The sequence below is a fragment of the Phragmites australis genome, chromosome 6, assembly GCF_958298935.1.
Source record: "Phragmites australis chromosome 6, lpPhrAust1.1, whole genome shotgun sequence".
Classification (NCBI taxonomy): Eukaryota; Viridiplantae; Streptophyta; class Magnoliopsida; order Poales; family Poaceae; genus Phragmites; species Phragmites australis.
This window is the reverse complement of record NC_084926.1, coordinates 8,359,262-8,376,737: the sequence shown is the minus strand read 5'-3', so window position 1 is coordinate 8,376,737 and position 17,476 is coordinate 8,359,262. Positions and strand designations below refer to the sequence as shown.

Below are 17,476 nucleotides of genomic sequence, written 5' to 3'. Positions count from 1 at the left end.
TGAAACTTAAAGGTTCTGCATCGTCCTTTGAAACTCAGTTTGAAACCCGCTGAGATCTGATGAGAAGGAGGCCAAATCTGGTGAGGATGGAGGAAGGCACGACCATGACTACAGTAGAAACATCATAACGCAAGAGAGAGATATGCTACTAGGTTAAAAGAGGCATCGCTACGTGAAGCAGCAGTGACGGTGGCGAGGAGGGAGCGGAGCTAGAGTTTTCTTGATTGAAGGAGGTTGTCGCTCTTTCCCCCTCCCAATCACCCCAAAGCGACACAGGAGTCTATAAAACGGGATGCGAGTACACCCACCTACCGTTGGAACACCTTGATTCCTTGTTGTTGCTTCTCATGAACTTGAAACACATTTCAAGTTTCATTTTCAACCTATTTTCAGAGTAATTTCATTTTTTGCCAACACAACACGATCCGGATCCTACCTCTTATCGTGATCAAATGTTTCCATGTAAAATAGTAGCAAACTAGATAGTGTAACTTGATTTGCACCAAGTATTTCGGAGGTTTGATTATATCATGATATTATAATCCAGTTCTATGATCCTAGTCGTACCAGCGCAAATAAAACAAATTCCACCTAGCTAGGATCAAGATCCAACTAGACACCCTTGCACACAGGTGAAGTAGCAACATAGGAGCTTGCAACTGCATGAGTAGACATTAAGATAGGCAACGCTACCAAAAACAAAAATAGTGGTCTTCCGAAGAAGAAGCAAAGAAGTGGTCAGTAACAGTCGTGCTCTCTTGTTACATTGGCCAAAATGAAATGTGAACAATGATCATTATACGTTAATACATGACAGAACAACGCGTATGAGTATTTAGCAAGTCCTTATTCTTTAGTCGCACCCCCATTAATTCCCATATTTCTCCTATCATCAATGAAAAACCCGTCATGATAAAACAGTTCCAACTGCAGTCTCCATCTCAAGAACTAAGTACGACACCCATCGGAGACGGCTGAGTCACACGTACACCAGGGATGCCACCTGACCGGCCGTCCCTTTCTCCACGTCGTTGCTCCTCCCATCCACCTTGCCATTCCTGTAGCGGCTCGCGCACAGGAGGTACACCGCGAAGTCCGCGATTGCCAGCACGGCGAGCATGAAGTAGAACTTGTCGAGGTGACCCTCGTTTAGGTCGGCCGGGATCCACCCGGGCCGCCCCTGCGACGTAGTGAGTTTGGTCACCGCGCTCACGATGACGTCGCTGAAGTAGTTCCCCAGCGACATAGACATCATGCAGAGCGCGCTCCCGAAGCTCTTGAGCCTGTCGGGCATCTCGCTGTTGAAGAACTCGAGCTGCCCGACGTACATCATCACCTCCGACACGCCAATCAGCGCGTACTGCGGCACCTGCCATATGATGTGTAGGTCGCTGCTCATCGCTGTGGTGGCTCGGGTCTTCCTGAAGTGCTCGACCGTTCCGGCCGTGGCCATGGCCAGGGCGCCCACGACCAGGCCGAGACCCATCCTTTGCAGCTCGGACGGGCCGGTCCGGCGCCCGGTGAGCCGTGCCAGGAACGGGCAGATGGCACGGCGGTACAGGAAGATGGTGGCGGCGACGGTGAGGATGTCGAAGGCCGACATGCTGGACGGCGGTACGGAGAAGCCGGGTAATGCGGTGGTGCGGCGCATTGCGGCGCCCTGTACTACGAAGAGCGAGGCCATCTGGGTGAAGACGACGGAGTAGAGGATGGTGCAGAGCCAGATGGGGAGGAGCCGCAGGATGCTCTTGACCTCCTCCACCTGCGTCACCGTGCACAACTTCCAGGGGTCGCGCGCGCCGAGATTGGAGTCCGTGTCCGCGTGCGCCGCGCGGTCCAAGAAACTGCATAACAAGTTGTGCATATCAAGATCAGTTCACAGTTCTTCACCTCATCTGGTTCACTACAGAAGTTGTACGTACCTGAAGCCTTCTGTGTGCGGAAGCTTCCTGCCACTGGCATCCGCCTTCTCGTCGCTCTCGTACAGGCTCTGCACTCCCGGCGACGCACTGGCCTTCCAGTTCCTGCACGAGGCGAAGGCGACCTGGCAGATCCTGCCGATCGAGTTTCCGCTGGGCTGGAAGTAGCGGTACCGGAGCGTCCCGCTCAGGAACAGCAGCAAGGCAGTTGCCGCGGCTGCGGTGGAGGCCCAGAAGCCCAAGGCCCAGCTGCCCTTGTCCTCGAGATAGCTGAGGAAGGTGTTGGAGAAGAGCGAGCCGAGGTTGAGGGCGAGGTAGAAGTAGCTGAAGAAGGAGACCTTGGAGTGCGCCTCGGCTGGGTCCTCCTCGTCGAACTGGTCGGCGCCAAAGGTGGCGACGTTGGGCTGGTACCCGCCGTTGCCGAACGCGATCATGTACAGCGCGATGTAGAAGATCCCCAGCTCCTTGCCGGAGTGCGGGCCGCAGGGCGCGTGCTCCGTGCCGCACCCGACCGGGCTGATCAGGTAGAGGTGCGACGACACCGACAGCAGCGCGAGGCCCTGCAGTAGTGTGACAGCCACTGGTCAGCTGTGTAATCTTGGAACTACGTACAACGGGACTGTGACGTGTTTGGGTCTGTCGATCACCGCCACCGGTGTACAACTCTATGGACTGTCCACTTCAGATCAACTAACTTTGCATGCGGACGAAATGGATACAGCTGCAAACATTAGCACGGAGGTTGCGGCCGTATACAAAGAGCATGTGTGTTTGCTTGCACGAATACATCATGAACCATTATCCATTGATTCCTCCACCAACAGTTCAGGCACAGGCCAAAGTAGAAACGGTATCACGAGCACGAAGAATATATGCCGTTGATGTGGCAACGTTATAACTCTTCCGATCACGCCGAGATTGGCATGGAGAGATGGATATTTACGTGTAGACGTGTAGTACTTACAAGCACAAAAATGGCCTGGAATATGGCGCAGGTCTTGTATCGGCCCCAGTAGGAGTCGCTGAGGAAGGCGCCGATGAGGGAGAACATGTACACCGTGCCCGTCCACTTGCTGACGTTGTTGGCGGCGTCGCCGTTGCTCTGCCCCAGTACACGCGTCAGGAACAGTACCAGGTTCACGTTCACGCCGAAGAAGGCCAGCGTCGCCAGGCCCTGGTTCACTGCAACCCAAAAAAAAAACGGCATCACCATCGGTCCACCATCATCAGCGCGTCAATTCCATGGAGTCCAGGACGTATCAAGGTCTGATGGCTAATCACACGTCAACGTACACACATAGTACTAACAAAAGTGATAGTCGACAAGCACGCAAACAGTATGAGGAAATTCGCCTTTCGGCCATTCCCATTGAAAGCAATACAGAACCGGCTGAACAGCCAAAGCACACCGCTCTAGTTCCAGTAATAAGCAGGCTTATGGCAGCGCAATACAGTCCACACATCGCTACAGATCGATCGCCAGACGCCAGCCAGTGTTGCTAGTTCCGGGCGTTGCATGGCCGATGTCACCTCAGGATTCAACACAAAAAGACCGGGGTGCCTACCGCCACTTCGAGGCGCGTCACTTCAGAGTTCAGAGTGACGATGTAGAGTTCACTGGAAAGGTAGGCGTAGTCATCAAATCTTTCTTTCTGTCTTTTTTCTTTTGCTAGCTTTTGTGTGCGAGGAGATAAACAGCTGATTTATTAATTTATAAGGAGATGAGCGTACAGCGGGTTAATCCTTACCGAGAATGAGGCCGCCGGCGAGCCATCCGCCGGACAGACCCTTCACCGCTGGCCGGCCCTTGATGTCGACGGAGCCGTCCAGGGTGTACTCGCAGCACTTGTCCTCCTTCGGCGCCCTCATCTCCTGTCCCTCCACGACGATCACCCTCATCTTCATGTCTCCGTCGTTCGCAGACTGCAAGCATGGATCGAGCTAGATACTGTTAGTTGCCAGTATCACTCTACTTGCTCTTATGTTCACTACTGAACTCAACGGTTTACTGATCCAGATTCCAGAAAGCATAAAGACTCTTTAAGGCAAAAGCAATACAAAACCGAATACTGTACATAACTTCAGAAAACACAAAGATTCTTGAAGGCAAAAGCAATACAAAACTGAATCATGTCCAGAACTTCAGAAAACAGTTGAAGTTTTTGGCATGCTGCGAAGGATGATGTATCAAGAACGAGCAAAGAGTGTACGTATATATTATGCGTACTAACCATTTCTTCCCTCCTCGCACTCCTCACTAGCTAGTCGCCTCTATCAGAATGTATGCAACGAGAAGCTGAGGCAGCTGCTCGTGTGAGGAGGCCGGGCAAGAGGAAGGGAATGGGGATGGTTGTAGCAAGAACGAGGGAGGGGTTTGGTGCCATTTATAGAGTTCAGAAAGAGGCCGGGTAGGATGGCTGACAGCTTATGTGCAGAACAAAAGGGAGGGGCGAGTGTGCGTGTATTGATCACACGATGTCACTCTTGCAGGTATCTTAGGTAGATGCTCAAAGGAGACATCACGATCAACGATGACTGTCTCTCTCTCTCTCTCTCTCTTTCTCTCCGTCTCTTTTGGTTTTGCCTGTTTGCGAATCCCCATTTAATCACGCAAGAAATTCAGCCTGTTCTTGGTAATTCCTACATGCTTTACTCAACCTCTAGTTGGGTGAGGAAGATGAATATGCTCTGTTTCAGTAACTCCTAGCGGCCGTAGCCTGTAAAGTTGCTCAGATATTGGTATCGTCATCGAATAATTTGTTTGGTTCTATCAGTCTGCATTTAGCCAATGGACAGCATAGCGCAGTGATTCTTTTGCATCGGTCAGTTTCCTTGTGGGAGCTGGTTCGTTCCATCCGTGAAACGTGGCAAGAAGCGCGCGTCAAAGACTAGCCTTGTGCCCTTGTTGCTCTCTCTGGCAATCCACAACAGGAGTGGCATTCTACATTAGGCGGCCATGTTTCGCCATGGGTCAACCAATCATTCCTCCAAATAATTGCATCGGGTTGTCTTATTCAGTAAATGAAGTCCAAGTCTGGAACTCTGGCTGCTTGCTCCTAACGTGTTGGTTCGTGGTGTTTATGTCCGAAAAATATGTTGCCAATGTGAACCGCATGTAGCTTGCTCTAGGGAATGGTAATGACAAATGGAGCAAGCTACTGTATCGTCAAAAGTGGTTCCAAAATGATTCTCTGCTGGGAACAAAATCCACTTCAATTCATCATGCTATCCTCTTGTCTCAATTATGTACCGGCAGCAGCACTAAACCACAGACAATATATTCCCGAATTATTTAAGTACCTATCCTTCAGGTAACAATTATCTAGGTACCTGATGCTGATTTGGGAACTATTACCTGCGATGGTGGCCTCATGCATTGGATATCTGGAATTCTGGATCGCACTCAGGTGGTGCCTAAGCTAGCCATAAGGGCACAGAACCTGGTATCACATGGGATGGATGCTTTCAGAACATAGTTGCAGGAGTAAACAGCACATTTAGGGTGTGTTTAGTTTAAGAGATGGGATAGGATGGGAGGGGGTTATTTTTGCTTTTGTGGTGTTTATAGTTCAGGATTAACAGGGAACTGAGATGCCTCCTAGGAGGGAATATAACTTTAGATCTACGATGAGGCTATCACTCAAAAACTGATGGACCGAGCCATCCCACTTCTCGTGCGGGCGCTATGCTCACCTCCCGACTCCTCATCAGCTTCGCACCTTTCTCCCTCATGTGACATCCCAGCTCACAGCCTCGCTTCAAGTCCCAGCCAGCGGTGGCGCTTGCGCAGGCTAGCTATGCGCAAGGCAGCTAGCAGCCTAGGCGGCTGTGTGCAAGGTAAGGTCACATGAGATAGATGTGGCCCTAGGGATCCACGAAGGCTGAGCCTAAGAAACCAAGTTGAAATGTGCATAAGTTTGCTTGTGATGAGTGATTGATATTGATATTGATTTGGTTTGATGATCTTCGGTTTTGCTTAAGTTTTGATATGCTGATTCTTGTGAATCCGAAACTTCCGGGTGATTATCTGGCATTCAGAGTTTTTGTATCGCTGGAGCTTCCGGTGTTCAATTTTGATTGCATGAACCTAGAACTTCTGGCCTGAATTCGGAGCTTCCAGATTAGCAGGAAAACCAAGACAAAGAGCCCCCGTCTGGAGGTAAACCTGGAACTTCTGGGTATCCGGAACTTTCAGGTTTGGACCTGAACTTCCAGGTACCCTGGATGAAGTCCGTGTGTCTTGTGTTCATGATTCTTTTTGGGAATATGATTTTAACTGAGAATTTTGATTTTGAACTAATTAGAGTTAGAATTAGAAAAATGTGTTTACTTGTCTCATGATGTGTAGGTAATAGATGTAACTTGGCGACCGACAACGGGATGATCGAGGCCAAGCGGGGTACTTGGTGCCGGACGATCGAGGAGACCAGAAGGAGTCAAAAGTGATCCTAGCTGTACATGTGGAGGTCAAACAAAGTATGGAAGATGGATGAAGATGATCTATTAATAAAATCAAACGAAAAGAATGTCGGTGCAAGTGACAAGGTGGCCAGAGGGATCGAGAGCTCGATCGGCGGCTCCATCTTGGCCAACGATTCACTGAATTGTTGCATGATTTTCATGTACATCTCCATGATCTACCGCTGCATCACGCTCAGCTCCGCCTCCATGTCGATGTTCCCCAGGGTCGACTTGAACACCTCGTCCTTCTCCTTTCTGGCCTTCTTGCTTTTGGACGTCGTCGTGTCCGGTGAGCGGCAGGACATGTGCACCGTGGACTCGTCGACATCAGGCCATGGCTTCTCTATCGTCAGCTCGGCAAAAGAAGAGATCACCATGTCATCGCTGACCGTGGTGGTCATCGAGGCATTCTTGCTCCTGTTCGAGGACGCTAGCTTCTCTCCATGCGGGCTCGTGCTCATCTTGCAGTCCTCCATGGCCTCCGGCGGCCGCACCTCCGCGAGGTGCAAGAACAACAGGTACTGCACGACCATGGGGTTGTTTTCTTTCACCACGTTAAGGTCATTGAACTCGATCCTTGGGACCACCTTCGATAGGAAGTAAATTCTATAAGACTCTGTCGAGAAAAATCCTCTTAAGACCCATCCATGCCATCAATCCTGTGATTCAATGGCTGAGCTAAAGAGAAGAGAGGGGGAGTGGACACGTGTCATTACAGGGAGAGAGTGTTTTGTAGGACCGAATCCTATAGAATTTGCTTCCCTTCCGATGTGATCGACGTCTCAGCACTGCGCTTTGGCCTTTTGAGCTCCATAACCAATGCAGGTCAATACAGACGAAGAAGCCCACGCTAATCTCGGTAGTGTATTTTTTTTTTAATATATAGGACTTTGTTAATGAGTTGGTAATGCTCTTGTTGAGCTCTTTGTCAACATGGACTCTTTGTTTACTATTTTGCTTTTCAATCCATATGGAAATCAAATAGCTAATTTTCTATACCTTTTAATTCCGAATTTAGTTATTTATTAATTATATTTGATATTGGTTTTTTTAAATCTAGATTGTTAGATGTTCATTATAATAAATAGTGTAGAACCTTTTCTTTTTTAGATTAACGTATAATTTTATGATTTCACGAGCGAATATAAAGACTCCTTTTTACACTTAAATATTAAGATAAAGATAATAGATAGCTAGCTCTGTTTAAAAAATAATTCCCTACCGAGCTTTGCACGCCAAGCACAGGAGCACCGCGCGCGGCGAACGCCGGCGGCCCACGTCGACACCGGAATCCCCCCGCGATCTCCTGGCCGGGGCGTTTGCGTTCTGCGTTTTGCTCCCTCCTTTTGTCTGCAGCGCGCGTAAAAGTGGACGATAGTATCAGGCTATCAGGGCGTACGCCTGCCTGCCCCCGCGCGAGCGCCCTGTGGTTGGCTTATCGCTCGCACGCGTGCCCGCCATCCGCCCTGTCACGCTCCACTCGCGCGGTCCCATCGACCGCGACCGTTCCAACGACGACATCGGCGGTCGACCATCCGATGCCTCGATTGGTCATGCGTCCGTCCCTACCCTCGGCGGCCGATTGGCAGAAGCAGGCAAGCAGATCGCGCTGCAATCTGCATGCACATGGCTAGCAAGTCTGCTGGAGACTGCCGAGCCGCGACTGTGAGGACGGTTTAAAGCCGCCGTCGGCGGCCTGGCCAGGCGCTACCTAAGCATGCGGCTGTGCTCCGACATGAAAACGTTGTGCTAACTATTTCAGGCTCCGGTCATCTTACACCGATCGAATCGGATGCCACGCGCGTACGTACAGACACTCAACAGTCAGCGATCGATACTTGGTACAAAGTGAGTGGATGGCTGTTAAGTTCGTGCCGAGCAACTTGCTTGCTGATCGATCGATCGGGCGCCTTCTAGTTCGACATGTGCAGCTTTCTCTGAAGCTTTTCTTCTTGCTGCTCCTGCTCCGGTGGACATTTGCATAGTTCAAGGGATCCTAACCTACCGTTCCTCTGCACAAGACCCTTTAGCTAGCCTAGCGCATGACAGCGTGTTCCTTGTCATTCCTACGAGCCTTTTCTCGTGGGGCATACCGTTGAATGTGCCCAAATGGTCTTGTCGGCAAGCCAGGTATGATGACGGGGAATATAAGCCACATAACAACATTGTCAGATGTGCATGTGTGCATCGCCGCCACTTTATCGGCACTGTGGCATATACACGTGTTGCATGTGTTGCGTGACTATGAGCATGCCTGATATATCCGGATCAAAATGAGCGAGACAGATATTTAAGGTTCTCACAACAAAAACACACGGTATTTGATAAAAGTAAGTAATTGTTGTTAGTGAAAGAAATATGTCTTTCATTATCAAGTGCGACGAGAACTAACTCACTGGAGTGGCTTGAGAAGAAATGGAGAGGACATGAGTGTCTAGAGTGATCAAGAAATCTATCACTTGGCACCGTGTGCCCATGGTCTGTATTTATAATGCTTTTCAGAGAGTAAGTATACAAGCCTACCACTACGGGAGTCGTGATACAAGTTTCCATTATACCATCAGAACCTATGGCTAATCTAATAAAATACAACCCAAGCACATATCAAATATCAGACACCCTAATGACCTCCTCAAACAACAGTGTATGTTGTGGCGGAAAGTGGTCATAGCGTTTGGTCGGTCGCCAGACGATGGCGTTGGTCTTGTCTGGCATGCTGGGGTGGCAACCATTTGCACCGGGTGTCAGGGTGACCACCACTTGCACAGCGTATCAAGACGGCCACCACTGTACTGGTATTAATCACCAGTCACGTCGTGGCCGATCACGTGGCTGGTGGGCCCGTCTTGCTGGTCGTACTAGGCCCCCTTGCCCCTTCCATGGCCTCCGAGGATTCGAGGCTCTAGAGGGGTTTTAAGCTTGATGGTCTCCGGACTAGGTTGCCGGAGCTAGGGGGCATTGGTGGTCTTTGATTGTGACCCCCCCAACAGTAGCCCCTCGTGTTGATAGCTAGCGGAGTGATCGTCCTTGTGGTATTTGGAGCAGGGCTTCCGGTGCTCCTTGGCTCCATTAACAATAGGGCCCACAGTCCTTCAATTGTTTGAGTCGTTTTAAGTTCGGGTCAAACATTCAAGCCGAATGCCCAACGTCATCTGCGAAAGAGAGCGTTAAACGGAACCTGCGGTTAGTGGTGCAGTCATGTTATGTCAGGCGGTAGTGGGACATGAGGCGTCTCGGCGTTGGAGGGTCATGGAGAACGGTTTTACCTCCCCATGATTGTTGGTGAAGGGATGAGGCATGCGTACGTGCCCCGAGGAAGCAATAACTCCACCCTTAGTTTTATAAGGTGGGGCCCTGGCCAAGTGGCAGCCTTATCCGACACTCTTATTACCATATGTCTTCTCCATGATCTCGGTCGCTTGATGCAGTGAGAGACAATTCCCTGAAAGGAAAAGGCGCCTCGCATCTACGGGCTCTAAGCTAGCTAACGGAGAGGACTCACCCAAGCTGTTGGTGGGGGCGGAGTGCGTGTTTGGCTCACCTTCCTCACCTTACTCGAAGGCAAGCTCATGCTTGTTGGTGGTGGACGCCCCTAGCGCACTAGTCTGCTAAGGGTACTTCTTGCTGGCGTGATGGAGTCCCACACCCGATAACGTCCGGAGCGGGACTGACGTCCGGAGCTGGTGGGGAGCTGGGAGGGCCACAACCATATATGTTCCTGCCTCGGGTTGGCAGCTCCGACGTGGTCGGATCCTGCGGAGCCTCAGGTCACCAGGAAGCGAGGGCACAGGGTACCACTTCAAACTCAACCTCCGTCGGTTCCCACAGCCTTTTGCGCTAGCTCGACGGTTGAATCTTCTGAGGTAGAGTTAGACAGGACAAAGTGTTGGAGTCTTGCTGAGAGCGTCGGGGCTGCACACGATGTGGCTGGAGACAAGGCCTCACCCATAGGTGGCGATCGTGGAAAGGGCCCAGCCCTCTTGGATCCGACCAGCCATGACCGGAGTAGAGCGGTTCATGAGACCTCCCTTGATGACTACACAGCATGGACGATTGCTGACCCCTTCGACGATGAAGATGTTAGGTGCCCCTCAGGCTGTGCCTACTAGCAGGGGTAAGGCGTGGTGTGGGAACCATCCAAATAGTATTCTAGTTAATCATTAAGTCAATAATTTACATATTCATGACTTCAATGATTAACCAGAATACCATCCTGGTAGTCTTGGTATATGTTTTATGTCTAAGATCAGAACACATACTTTTACAACATGATTCACCATATCAAGATATTATAAAAAGTGAGCAATAAAATTAGATTCAAGTATTAAGTGATTACAATTTCACAATAATTTATATAATGAACACTAAATGGATAAAAGACAGTTTTATCTCCTAGTGGGTTAGAGTTACTACACATCGGAGAAATACATGAGTGACAAAAGATGGGTAGTACTATGTGCCCATAAGCACCACCCCAAAAGATATTTTCCGTGTAGGTAGCACTACTCTTACCCGTTACCAACACCGGCAAGCGTAACCAAAACTAATTCTTCCTCACCTGAAAAGCAAACAAGCAGCGTGAGTATAAAGGTACACGCAAGACTTAATCTATATTGGGTACTTAGTAATAACCCGACTCCAAGGAGAATGTATTTGAATATGTGTAGCAAGGAATCAGCCGTAAAGGTTAAATGAATTTATTATGCAAAAGCGATTTCAACTCAATTATGAGCTTCTATAACCTAGCCAAAACCCTTCTATCATGAGATTATCAACATATCATATCTGCCATTAGAACCATCTCAACTCGCCATCGACATCACTATTCATTTCCCAACATACCATAATATCATCCCAACATCAGAACTCTATGATTGATGCAAATAGACAGAAACATGCTCATAACCGAGAGCGTGACAATTCGAATTGATCTTACACCCTGTATGGAGTACATCTTTACCCACACGACACGAGGACCATTCGACTTGTACTACCCGCTAAAGTACACACAAGGAGTACTCGTGATAACCTTTTCTAATTGAGCCTCGACCATTTAAACATGCACCTATAGGTGTGCGTAAGTCCACCAGGGCTACTACCGAAGATACGCCTAAAGGTGTGGAGATAGCTAGAACTACTCCTCGAGCAAACTAGATACCTCTACAAGCCTATTATGCCCAAAACACCTTGACGACATTCCCTCTACAAACCTATTATGCCCACGACACCATAGACCAACAAGCCATAGCTACAAAAGGTATTCGGCTTATCTTACTATTATCTCGATATGTGGTAAGTATGAAAAGTACTAGAGCCAATTGCAACAACGGACGGTACTTAATCGATGCAAGCGGTCTATGACATCCGGGACTCCTTTCCCGACCTACCCCTAGCACCACTCATACCTCGTCTCATCCTCACACTCATACAACCCAATATCATCATTATATTTGTGAACAATTAAATAAACCCTAAGCTTGCGAATGATAGATGAACCATTGCTCGACTTCTATCGATGACTTAAGCTTGATAAGCACATCACATTCATTTTACATTTGGCAAATACATGAGAGCCACCCAGGTTACAACTGATAAGGGATAAACAAAGTCAAGTTAGGGCAATGCAAAGTTAGGATCTACCCTCAAACCGACATTGACTCGCTAACATGCAAACATACATAAGCATAATTTATCATATTAACATCACATGATCCAAAGTGATAGGTATAGTATGCTTAGATACTTGTCTTACTGCTTAGCTTCACAACTATCAACCACAAAGTGTTAATCACCCACAATCACGCATGCGTCATACTCCGGTCCTTCATTCACTAAAAAAGAATGTATGCAATTTGATGAGCATTAATGAGGTGTAAAGATGTATGCTAAAAGATGCAAAGAAGTAGAGGATGTAGCACAGCAACAAGACACGTGAAAGAATGTGAAAGAACTCAGAACTTCTGGGTTAACCTTCGGACAGGGGTCCTCGGGTTGCAACCTTTGATAGACTCAGAAGTTCTGGGTCAATGTAGAAACTTCTGAGTTGGTCCGGAACACCTAAGTTTGGCTCCGAACAGGGTTCTCGATTAATCCTAACTTGGCTTTACTCAAAACTTTCGGGCTACACCCGGAACTTCCGGATGGTCAGAACCTCCGGGTGTTCCTCTGAACAGAGCTCTCAGGTTGGCTTTGCTCAATTTAACCTAGAACTTCTGGGCTATACCTTAAACTTTTGGGTTGAAATCCATAACTTTTGGGTTCCTGCAGAACACATGTTTGTGATGGTTTCTCTGCCGATTCAACTTGCATGTCAAAAATTAAACTACATAAACATGTAATGGCACAATTAAATTATTCTAGACCTATCTTGCTCACTCCATAAGCTCGATTCACTAGCTCTACTAATCCAAACATTTCTTCTAGCTCTATTGCCTCAAGAACATGATGATGCTTCGTTGTTCTTTGACTTGCAGCTCACAAATCCATCCAAAACCAAGCTAAACTGTGCATTGCTACCATGGAAACCCTAGAGACTTTGGTAAGTTCTTTTCCAAGGTTAGTTACTGTCAGCGAAGGGGAAATCAAAGGGAAACACTTGGAGAAAGGAGGACAAGGTGCTGCTGAAATTTCAGAAAAGAGAGCTGACAAAATTGCTTTGCAAATCCTTCAAATCTTCATGCATGCAAGAAAGAAATGGATGGATAGAAGCTAGAGAGATGGGGAATGCAGTAGTATAACATGCATACCTTGCTTTAGCTTCTAGAACGAGGGATTTAGGTGGAGAGTTAGAGAGCTTGAGGGAGAAAGAGAGAGCAACAGCTCTTGCTGCTTGCTTGGCTTGGTTAGGAGTAGTGAGGAAAGTGAGAGTGAGTGAGGAAGTGACCTGAGGGGTGGGGCTGCTTCTTGTGCGGCCAAGTGGGAGAGAGAAAGGTGAGGTGTGGGGCCAGCTAGTGGGTCAATCAATATAAAGAACATGTCATGAGCATAGGGGTTTGGCCAACTACTAAACTCAAATGCCCTCTTGAAAAGGGAAGAAGGAGCTATGGGATATCTTAGATAAAGCACTTTTCGAGTGGAAGAGAGAGAAGTGAGGTGTGGGGCCAGCTAGTGGGTCCCACGCGTTGGAGAGACAAGCCCAAAATCAGCTACGAAAACACTACGAAGAAAATGTGCAGAAATTACAACAAGATGAACCCATTTTAATTGGATTCACCCACCATACCTATGTGAGACTTAAACTAAACGAAAATTCTATCATCGGGTATATTGAAAAACATAGAAATTATTAAACCACCATTAGAACTAACAATCACTCAGCAATGTTTAACAAATAAACATGATGCTTATGATGTATGATTATGCTTGATGACATGCTTGCGGATTTGGGACGTGACACGTGTTTTCCCCCTTTTACTATGTCGTACTTGCGCCTAAGGATCCTGACTTCAGCACATTTCCTGGGTGTAGGGTTTGCCGCAGCGGACCCATCTGTGGCATCTGATCTGGGGGTTTTGGCTCCCCTGGAGGACTCAGTGACTCCTCCAGAGGTACCGGAGGCGACCACTCCAGAGGCGAAGACTTTGCCACCTTGGGATGTCCCTCTGGACTAGGACCTAGCTCTTGTGGCCTGGTCTAGGGAAGATGGACCCTCCACAATGACCGTCTCCACACTCTTAGAGCAGGGCTTGAGTTTCGAGGCCCTGACTCCAGATGACTTCACACTTCGCTCGGAGGTGTTGAGAGCCTTTTGCCGCCACCTCATCTCTCCTGAGGAGTGGCGAGATCGAGCTAGAGGAGGTGGCCTGGCAAGTGTGTCATTGTTTGAGGCTTCCTTGGTCCCGCCATTTGTACTACTTACCTTATCTCTCCCTTGATGTCTGTCGTGCCTTAGAGGAGGCCGTGAAGCGTGTGAAGGCTGTGGACAGTGGTCTGCAAGAGGAGACAAGGCATCAAGAGTGTGCGGAGGATGTAGTTGGAGAGGCTGTTGAAGCTTGCCAGGTGGCGGAGTGTCAGACCCGACCAAATTACACCCAGTTTAATCAAAAATTAAGTTGATTAAAACGAAAGTAATTCCAGCAGTCTCGATATATGCTCAACAAGTTCTAAGATCACAACATATATTATTTACAACATAGTTTCATCACAAGATATGAATGGAGTACAAATGTTTTAGCTTTACAGACCTTGTTCTAAGTTTCAGTTTCTACTTATATAAGAGGTTTCATAACGTAGTGGAAAGATATTAATAAAACAAAAGACTAGTGGCACCATTTCCCATAAGGCACCACCGGGACTAGCTCAGACATTCGATTTCCACTCTTGGCCATCTCCAGCACTGGCAGAATAACAATACACGTATACGAGTTCGTCGTTACCTGCATCAACTTAAGGGTAGTACTCTGAGTACGAAGGTACTCGCAAGACTTACACAATATATGTATATACCATCTTGACTCCAAGGATAATGCTTTGAGTTAAATAGCAAGGAATAGCCATAAAGTTAAGTTGATGTAGCGAAAAGTACTTTAACCAATAAAGTTAAGTTGATGTAGCGAAAAGTACTTTAACCAATATAATGGCATGAACCGCTAGCATAAACTGACAACAAACATAATCTTCAATAAAGTAAACTTGCTCAACTTAATTTAGTACCAATACATGCTTCTCCCAGAAGCCTACATACTTTCCATTTTTCAAACTGAACGAAACTCTATGATATTGCCCAATGGATATAAGCATGCTCATAAACAAGAGCGTGACAATTCAAATTGTTCTTATACCCTGCAGGAGTACATCTTTATCCACATGACTCGGGTCCATCCTCTTAGCCCCCCGAGTCAACCTTTCTCATACGTGGAACTACCTACTTGCACTTTCCCCTATGACATCAAGGTTACCGCGAGCGTGTGCTAGACACCTCTGGCTCCCCATCACCTTGAATCTCCTTGTACTTTTTCTACATGTCATAGGGATGCAATGTAAGCGTCAGCACAGCATATGATAATCGTCTTATCTTACCATTAGATTGATATGTGGAAGTACGAAAAGTGCTTAAGCCAAATGACACCACAGACGGTGCTTAAACGATGCAAGCGGTCTATGACACCCAGGTCTCCTCTCCCGAACTGTCCCTAGCACATGCTCACATCTCATCTCAATTTTTCCAACTCATCAACCCAACATATCATTTCTTTCTAACTGTAGTTGAAATTCCTGCAGCCCACGAACGACAGTGACATCCATCACTCGTCTTTTACTGATAACCTATGCAAGGCTAAGAAATTACCACATTACATTTAAGTTGGATCATGCCATGAAAATATCCAGGTTACAAGTATCAGGATTAACAACTTCATCAAGGTAGGTACAATGCAACAAATAGGTTCTACCCGATTCCCGACATCGACTCCTTATCACATGCATCTACGATATATAGCAAAATCAAACATGCTGACAAAATATTCACCAAAAGATAGGAGAGATATGATAGATGTTTGCATGGTGCCTGCCTGATGCTTCCTATGCAACACACACAAAATTCTGCTTATTCATTCTCAGGTTCGATCACGTGACACTCTGAAGTGTCGATTTCTAAATAAAAACGACAGTGCATCGCAATGAGTCTGATGACATGCAACAACAGGATGCTCCACAGTGCATGATGATAGTGGAGATGCAATGCATCGTGACATGAGCTTAAAGCATTAAGGATTTCCTTAATTTGGATTATTGTTAAGCATTTAATAATTTATGGATTAAATTAAGCTTAAACCAAGCTTAAACAAATGGGAAAGTTAACTATGTTTAACATGAGTGTAACTATTTTTATTGAACATGTAATAATATACTAAGACTAACAAAATTGATTCCATCAATTTTGGAGTTACCAATATTTAAATATGAATTAAGGAAGCTCCAACACATTTCATTAATCAAAGAAATCTCAACACATATTTCATGGCTCCTATCATTTTTAACATGTATATTATGATCACATAAACTAATAAAAATTGGTTTCACAATTTTTGGAGAGCAACATTTGATTTTCTATGTATTTTACAATTTTCAGCCGAGTTAATAGTTGAACAATAATTCTATTTTGCATTTTTTATTTAACCGAATACTTTAAACCCTAATTTTTTTTCTCATCAGGCCTCAGCTAGCCACAAACATAGACAGTGGGGCCGGGCATTTTGACTCCGACCAAAATGGCCTAAGGCCATGGCCAGTGGCTCAACTGCATAGGAGCGCGTAGCAGTGCTCTCACCGCCACCGCCGGTGAATGGTGGCATGGTTCGGCCGGCTGAGGAGACTACAAAAACCAACACGAGACAACAAACCCATCGGAGCAAGGCACGATGAGCGAGCCCGACCGAAACAAGCCGGTGGCGAGCATGGTGGCACGGTGGCACAAGGCACACACGGGTGATCATGCTGGCGTCGAGCCGAAGAGAAACCGTCACATGCAAGAGGTTGAAAGGCTCAAGGGGAAGCTCACCACGGTGCAGGTTGACGCGAAGATGCAGTAGTGAGGCTGCTTGGCAGTGAGGGGCGGATAACTTGGCCGGAGTAGGAGAAGAGAGGGGCGGCGCAACAGGTCGGCAGTGGATCCGGAGGGGAAACGGTCGGGCCGGCTGTGGGAGCTTCAACGAGCCATGATGAACCAGATGGCAGGGTTCACTTCGAGCAGGCTCGGCTAGAGAATGCCAGCTGCGGTAGTCGAGGAGCGGCAGCGCTCAAAGCCCCACGGTGGGCCACACCAACATCGAGCTGGACCCAAAACAACACGCACCATGGCATGCCTGCGGAGCAGGGATCCTCGCCTCGTGATTGGTTTGAACCAAGGAGCTCTTGTGAGGTGGATCGATGGTGCGGTGGTGAAGCAAGGGACCAGAGTTGGGGGAAGATAGCACTGGAAGCTCGGTCCAGTGGGGGAGAAGGCAGAAATGACCAGGGGAAGCGGCAGAGGGCATCAGGTGATTCTCCCTGAGGCTTCACATGGCTGGGCTGGGGATAAACGGATCTCGGGCATGGCAGATTGGAGCTTTGGGCATCGGGTGATTCTCCCTGAGGCTTCACGTGTGCTTTGCTTCTGC

The 17,476-nt window shown here is 47.7% G+C and overlaps 1 protein-coding gene across 1 annotated transcript; it reads right to left on the bottom strand.

Annotated features, from left to right (window-relative positions):
• Window positions 1-654: 654 nt before the first annotated feature.
• Window positions 655-4,260, bottom strand: LOC133921500 (protein NRT1/ PTR FAMILY 7.2-like). Its single transcript, XM_062366389.1, has 5 exons — window positions 4,151-4,260; window positions 3,668-3,842; window positions 2,884-3,101; window positions 1,923-2,479; window positions 655-1,844 (listed from the first exon to the last, which is right to left on the bottom strand). The coding sequence occupies exons 1-5, from the start codon at window positions 4,151-4,153 to the stop codon at window positions 980-982; spliced, it is 1,818 nt and encodes a 605-aa protein (XP_062222373.1). The 5' UTR covers window positions 4,154-4,260; the 3' UTR covers window positions 655-979.
• Window positions 4,261-17,476: the final 13,216 nt, after the last annotated feature.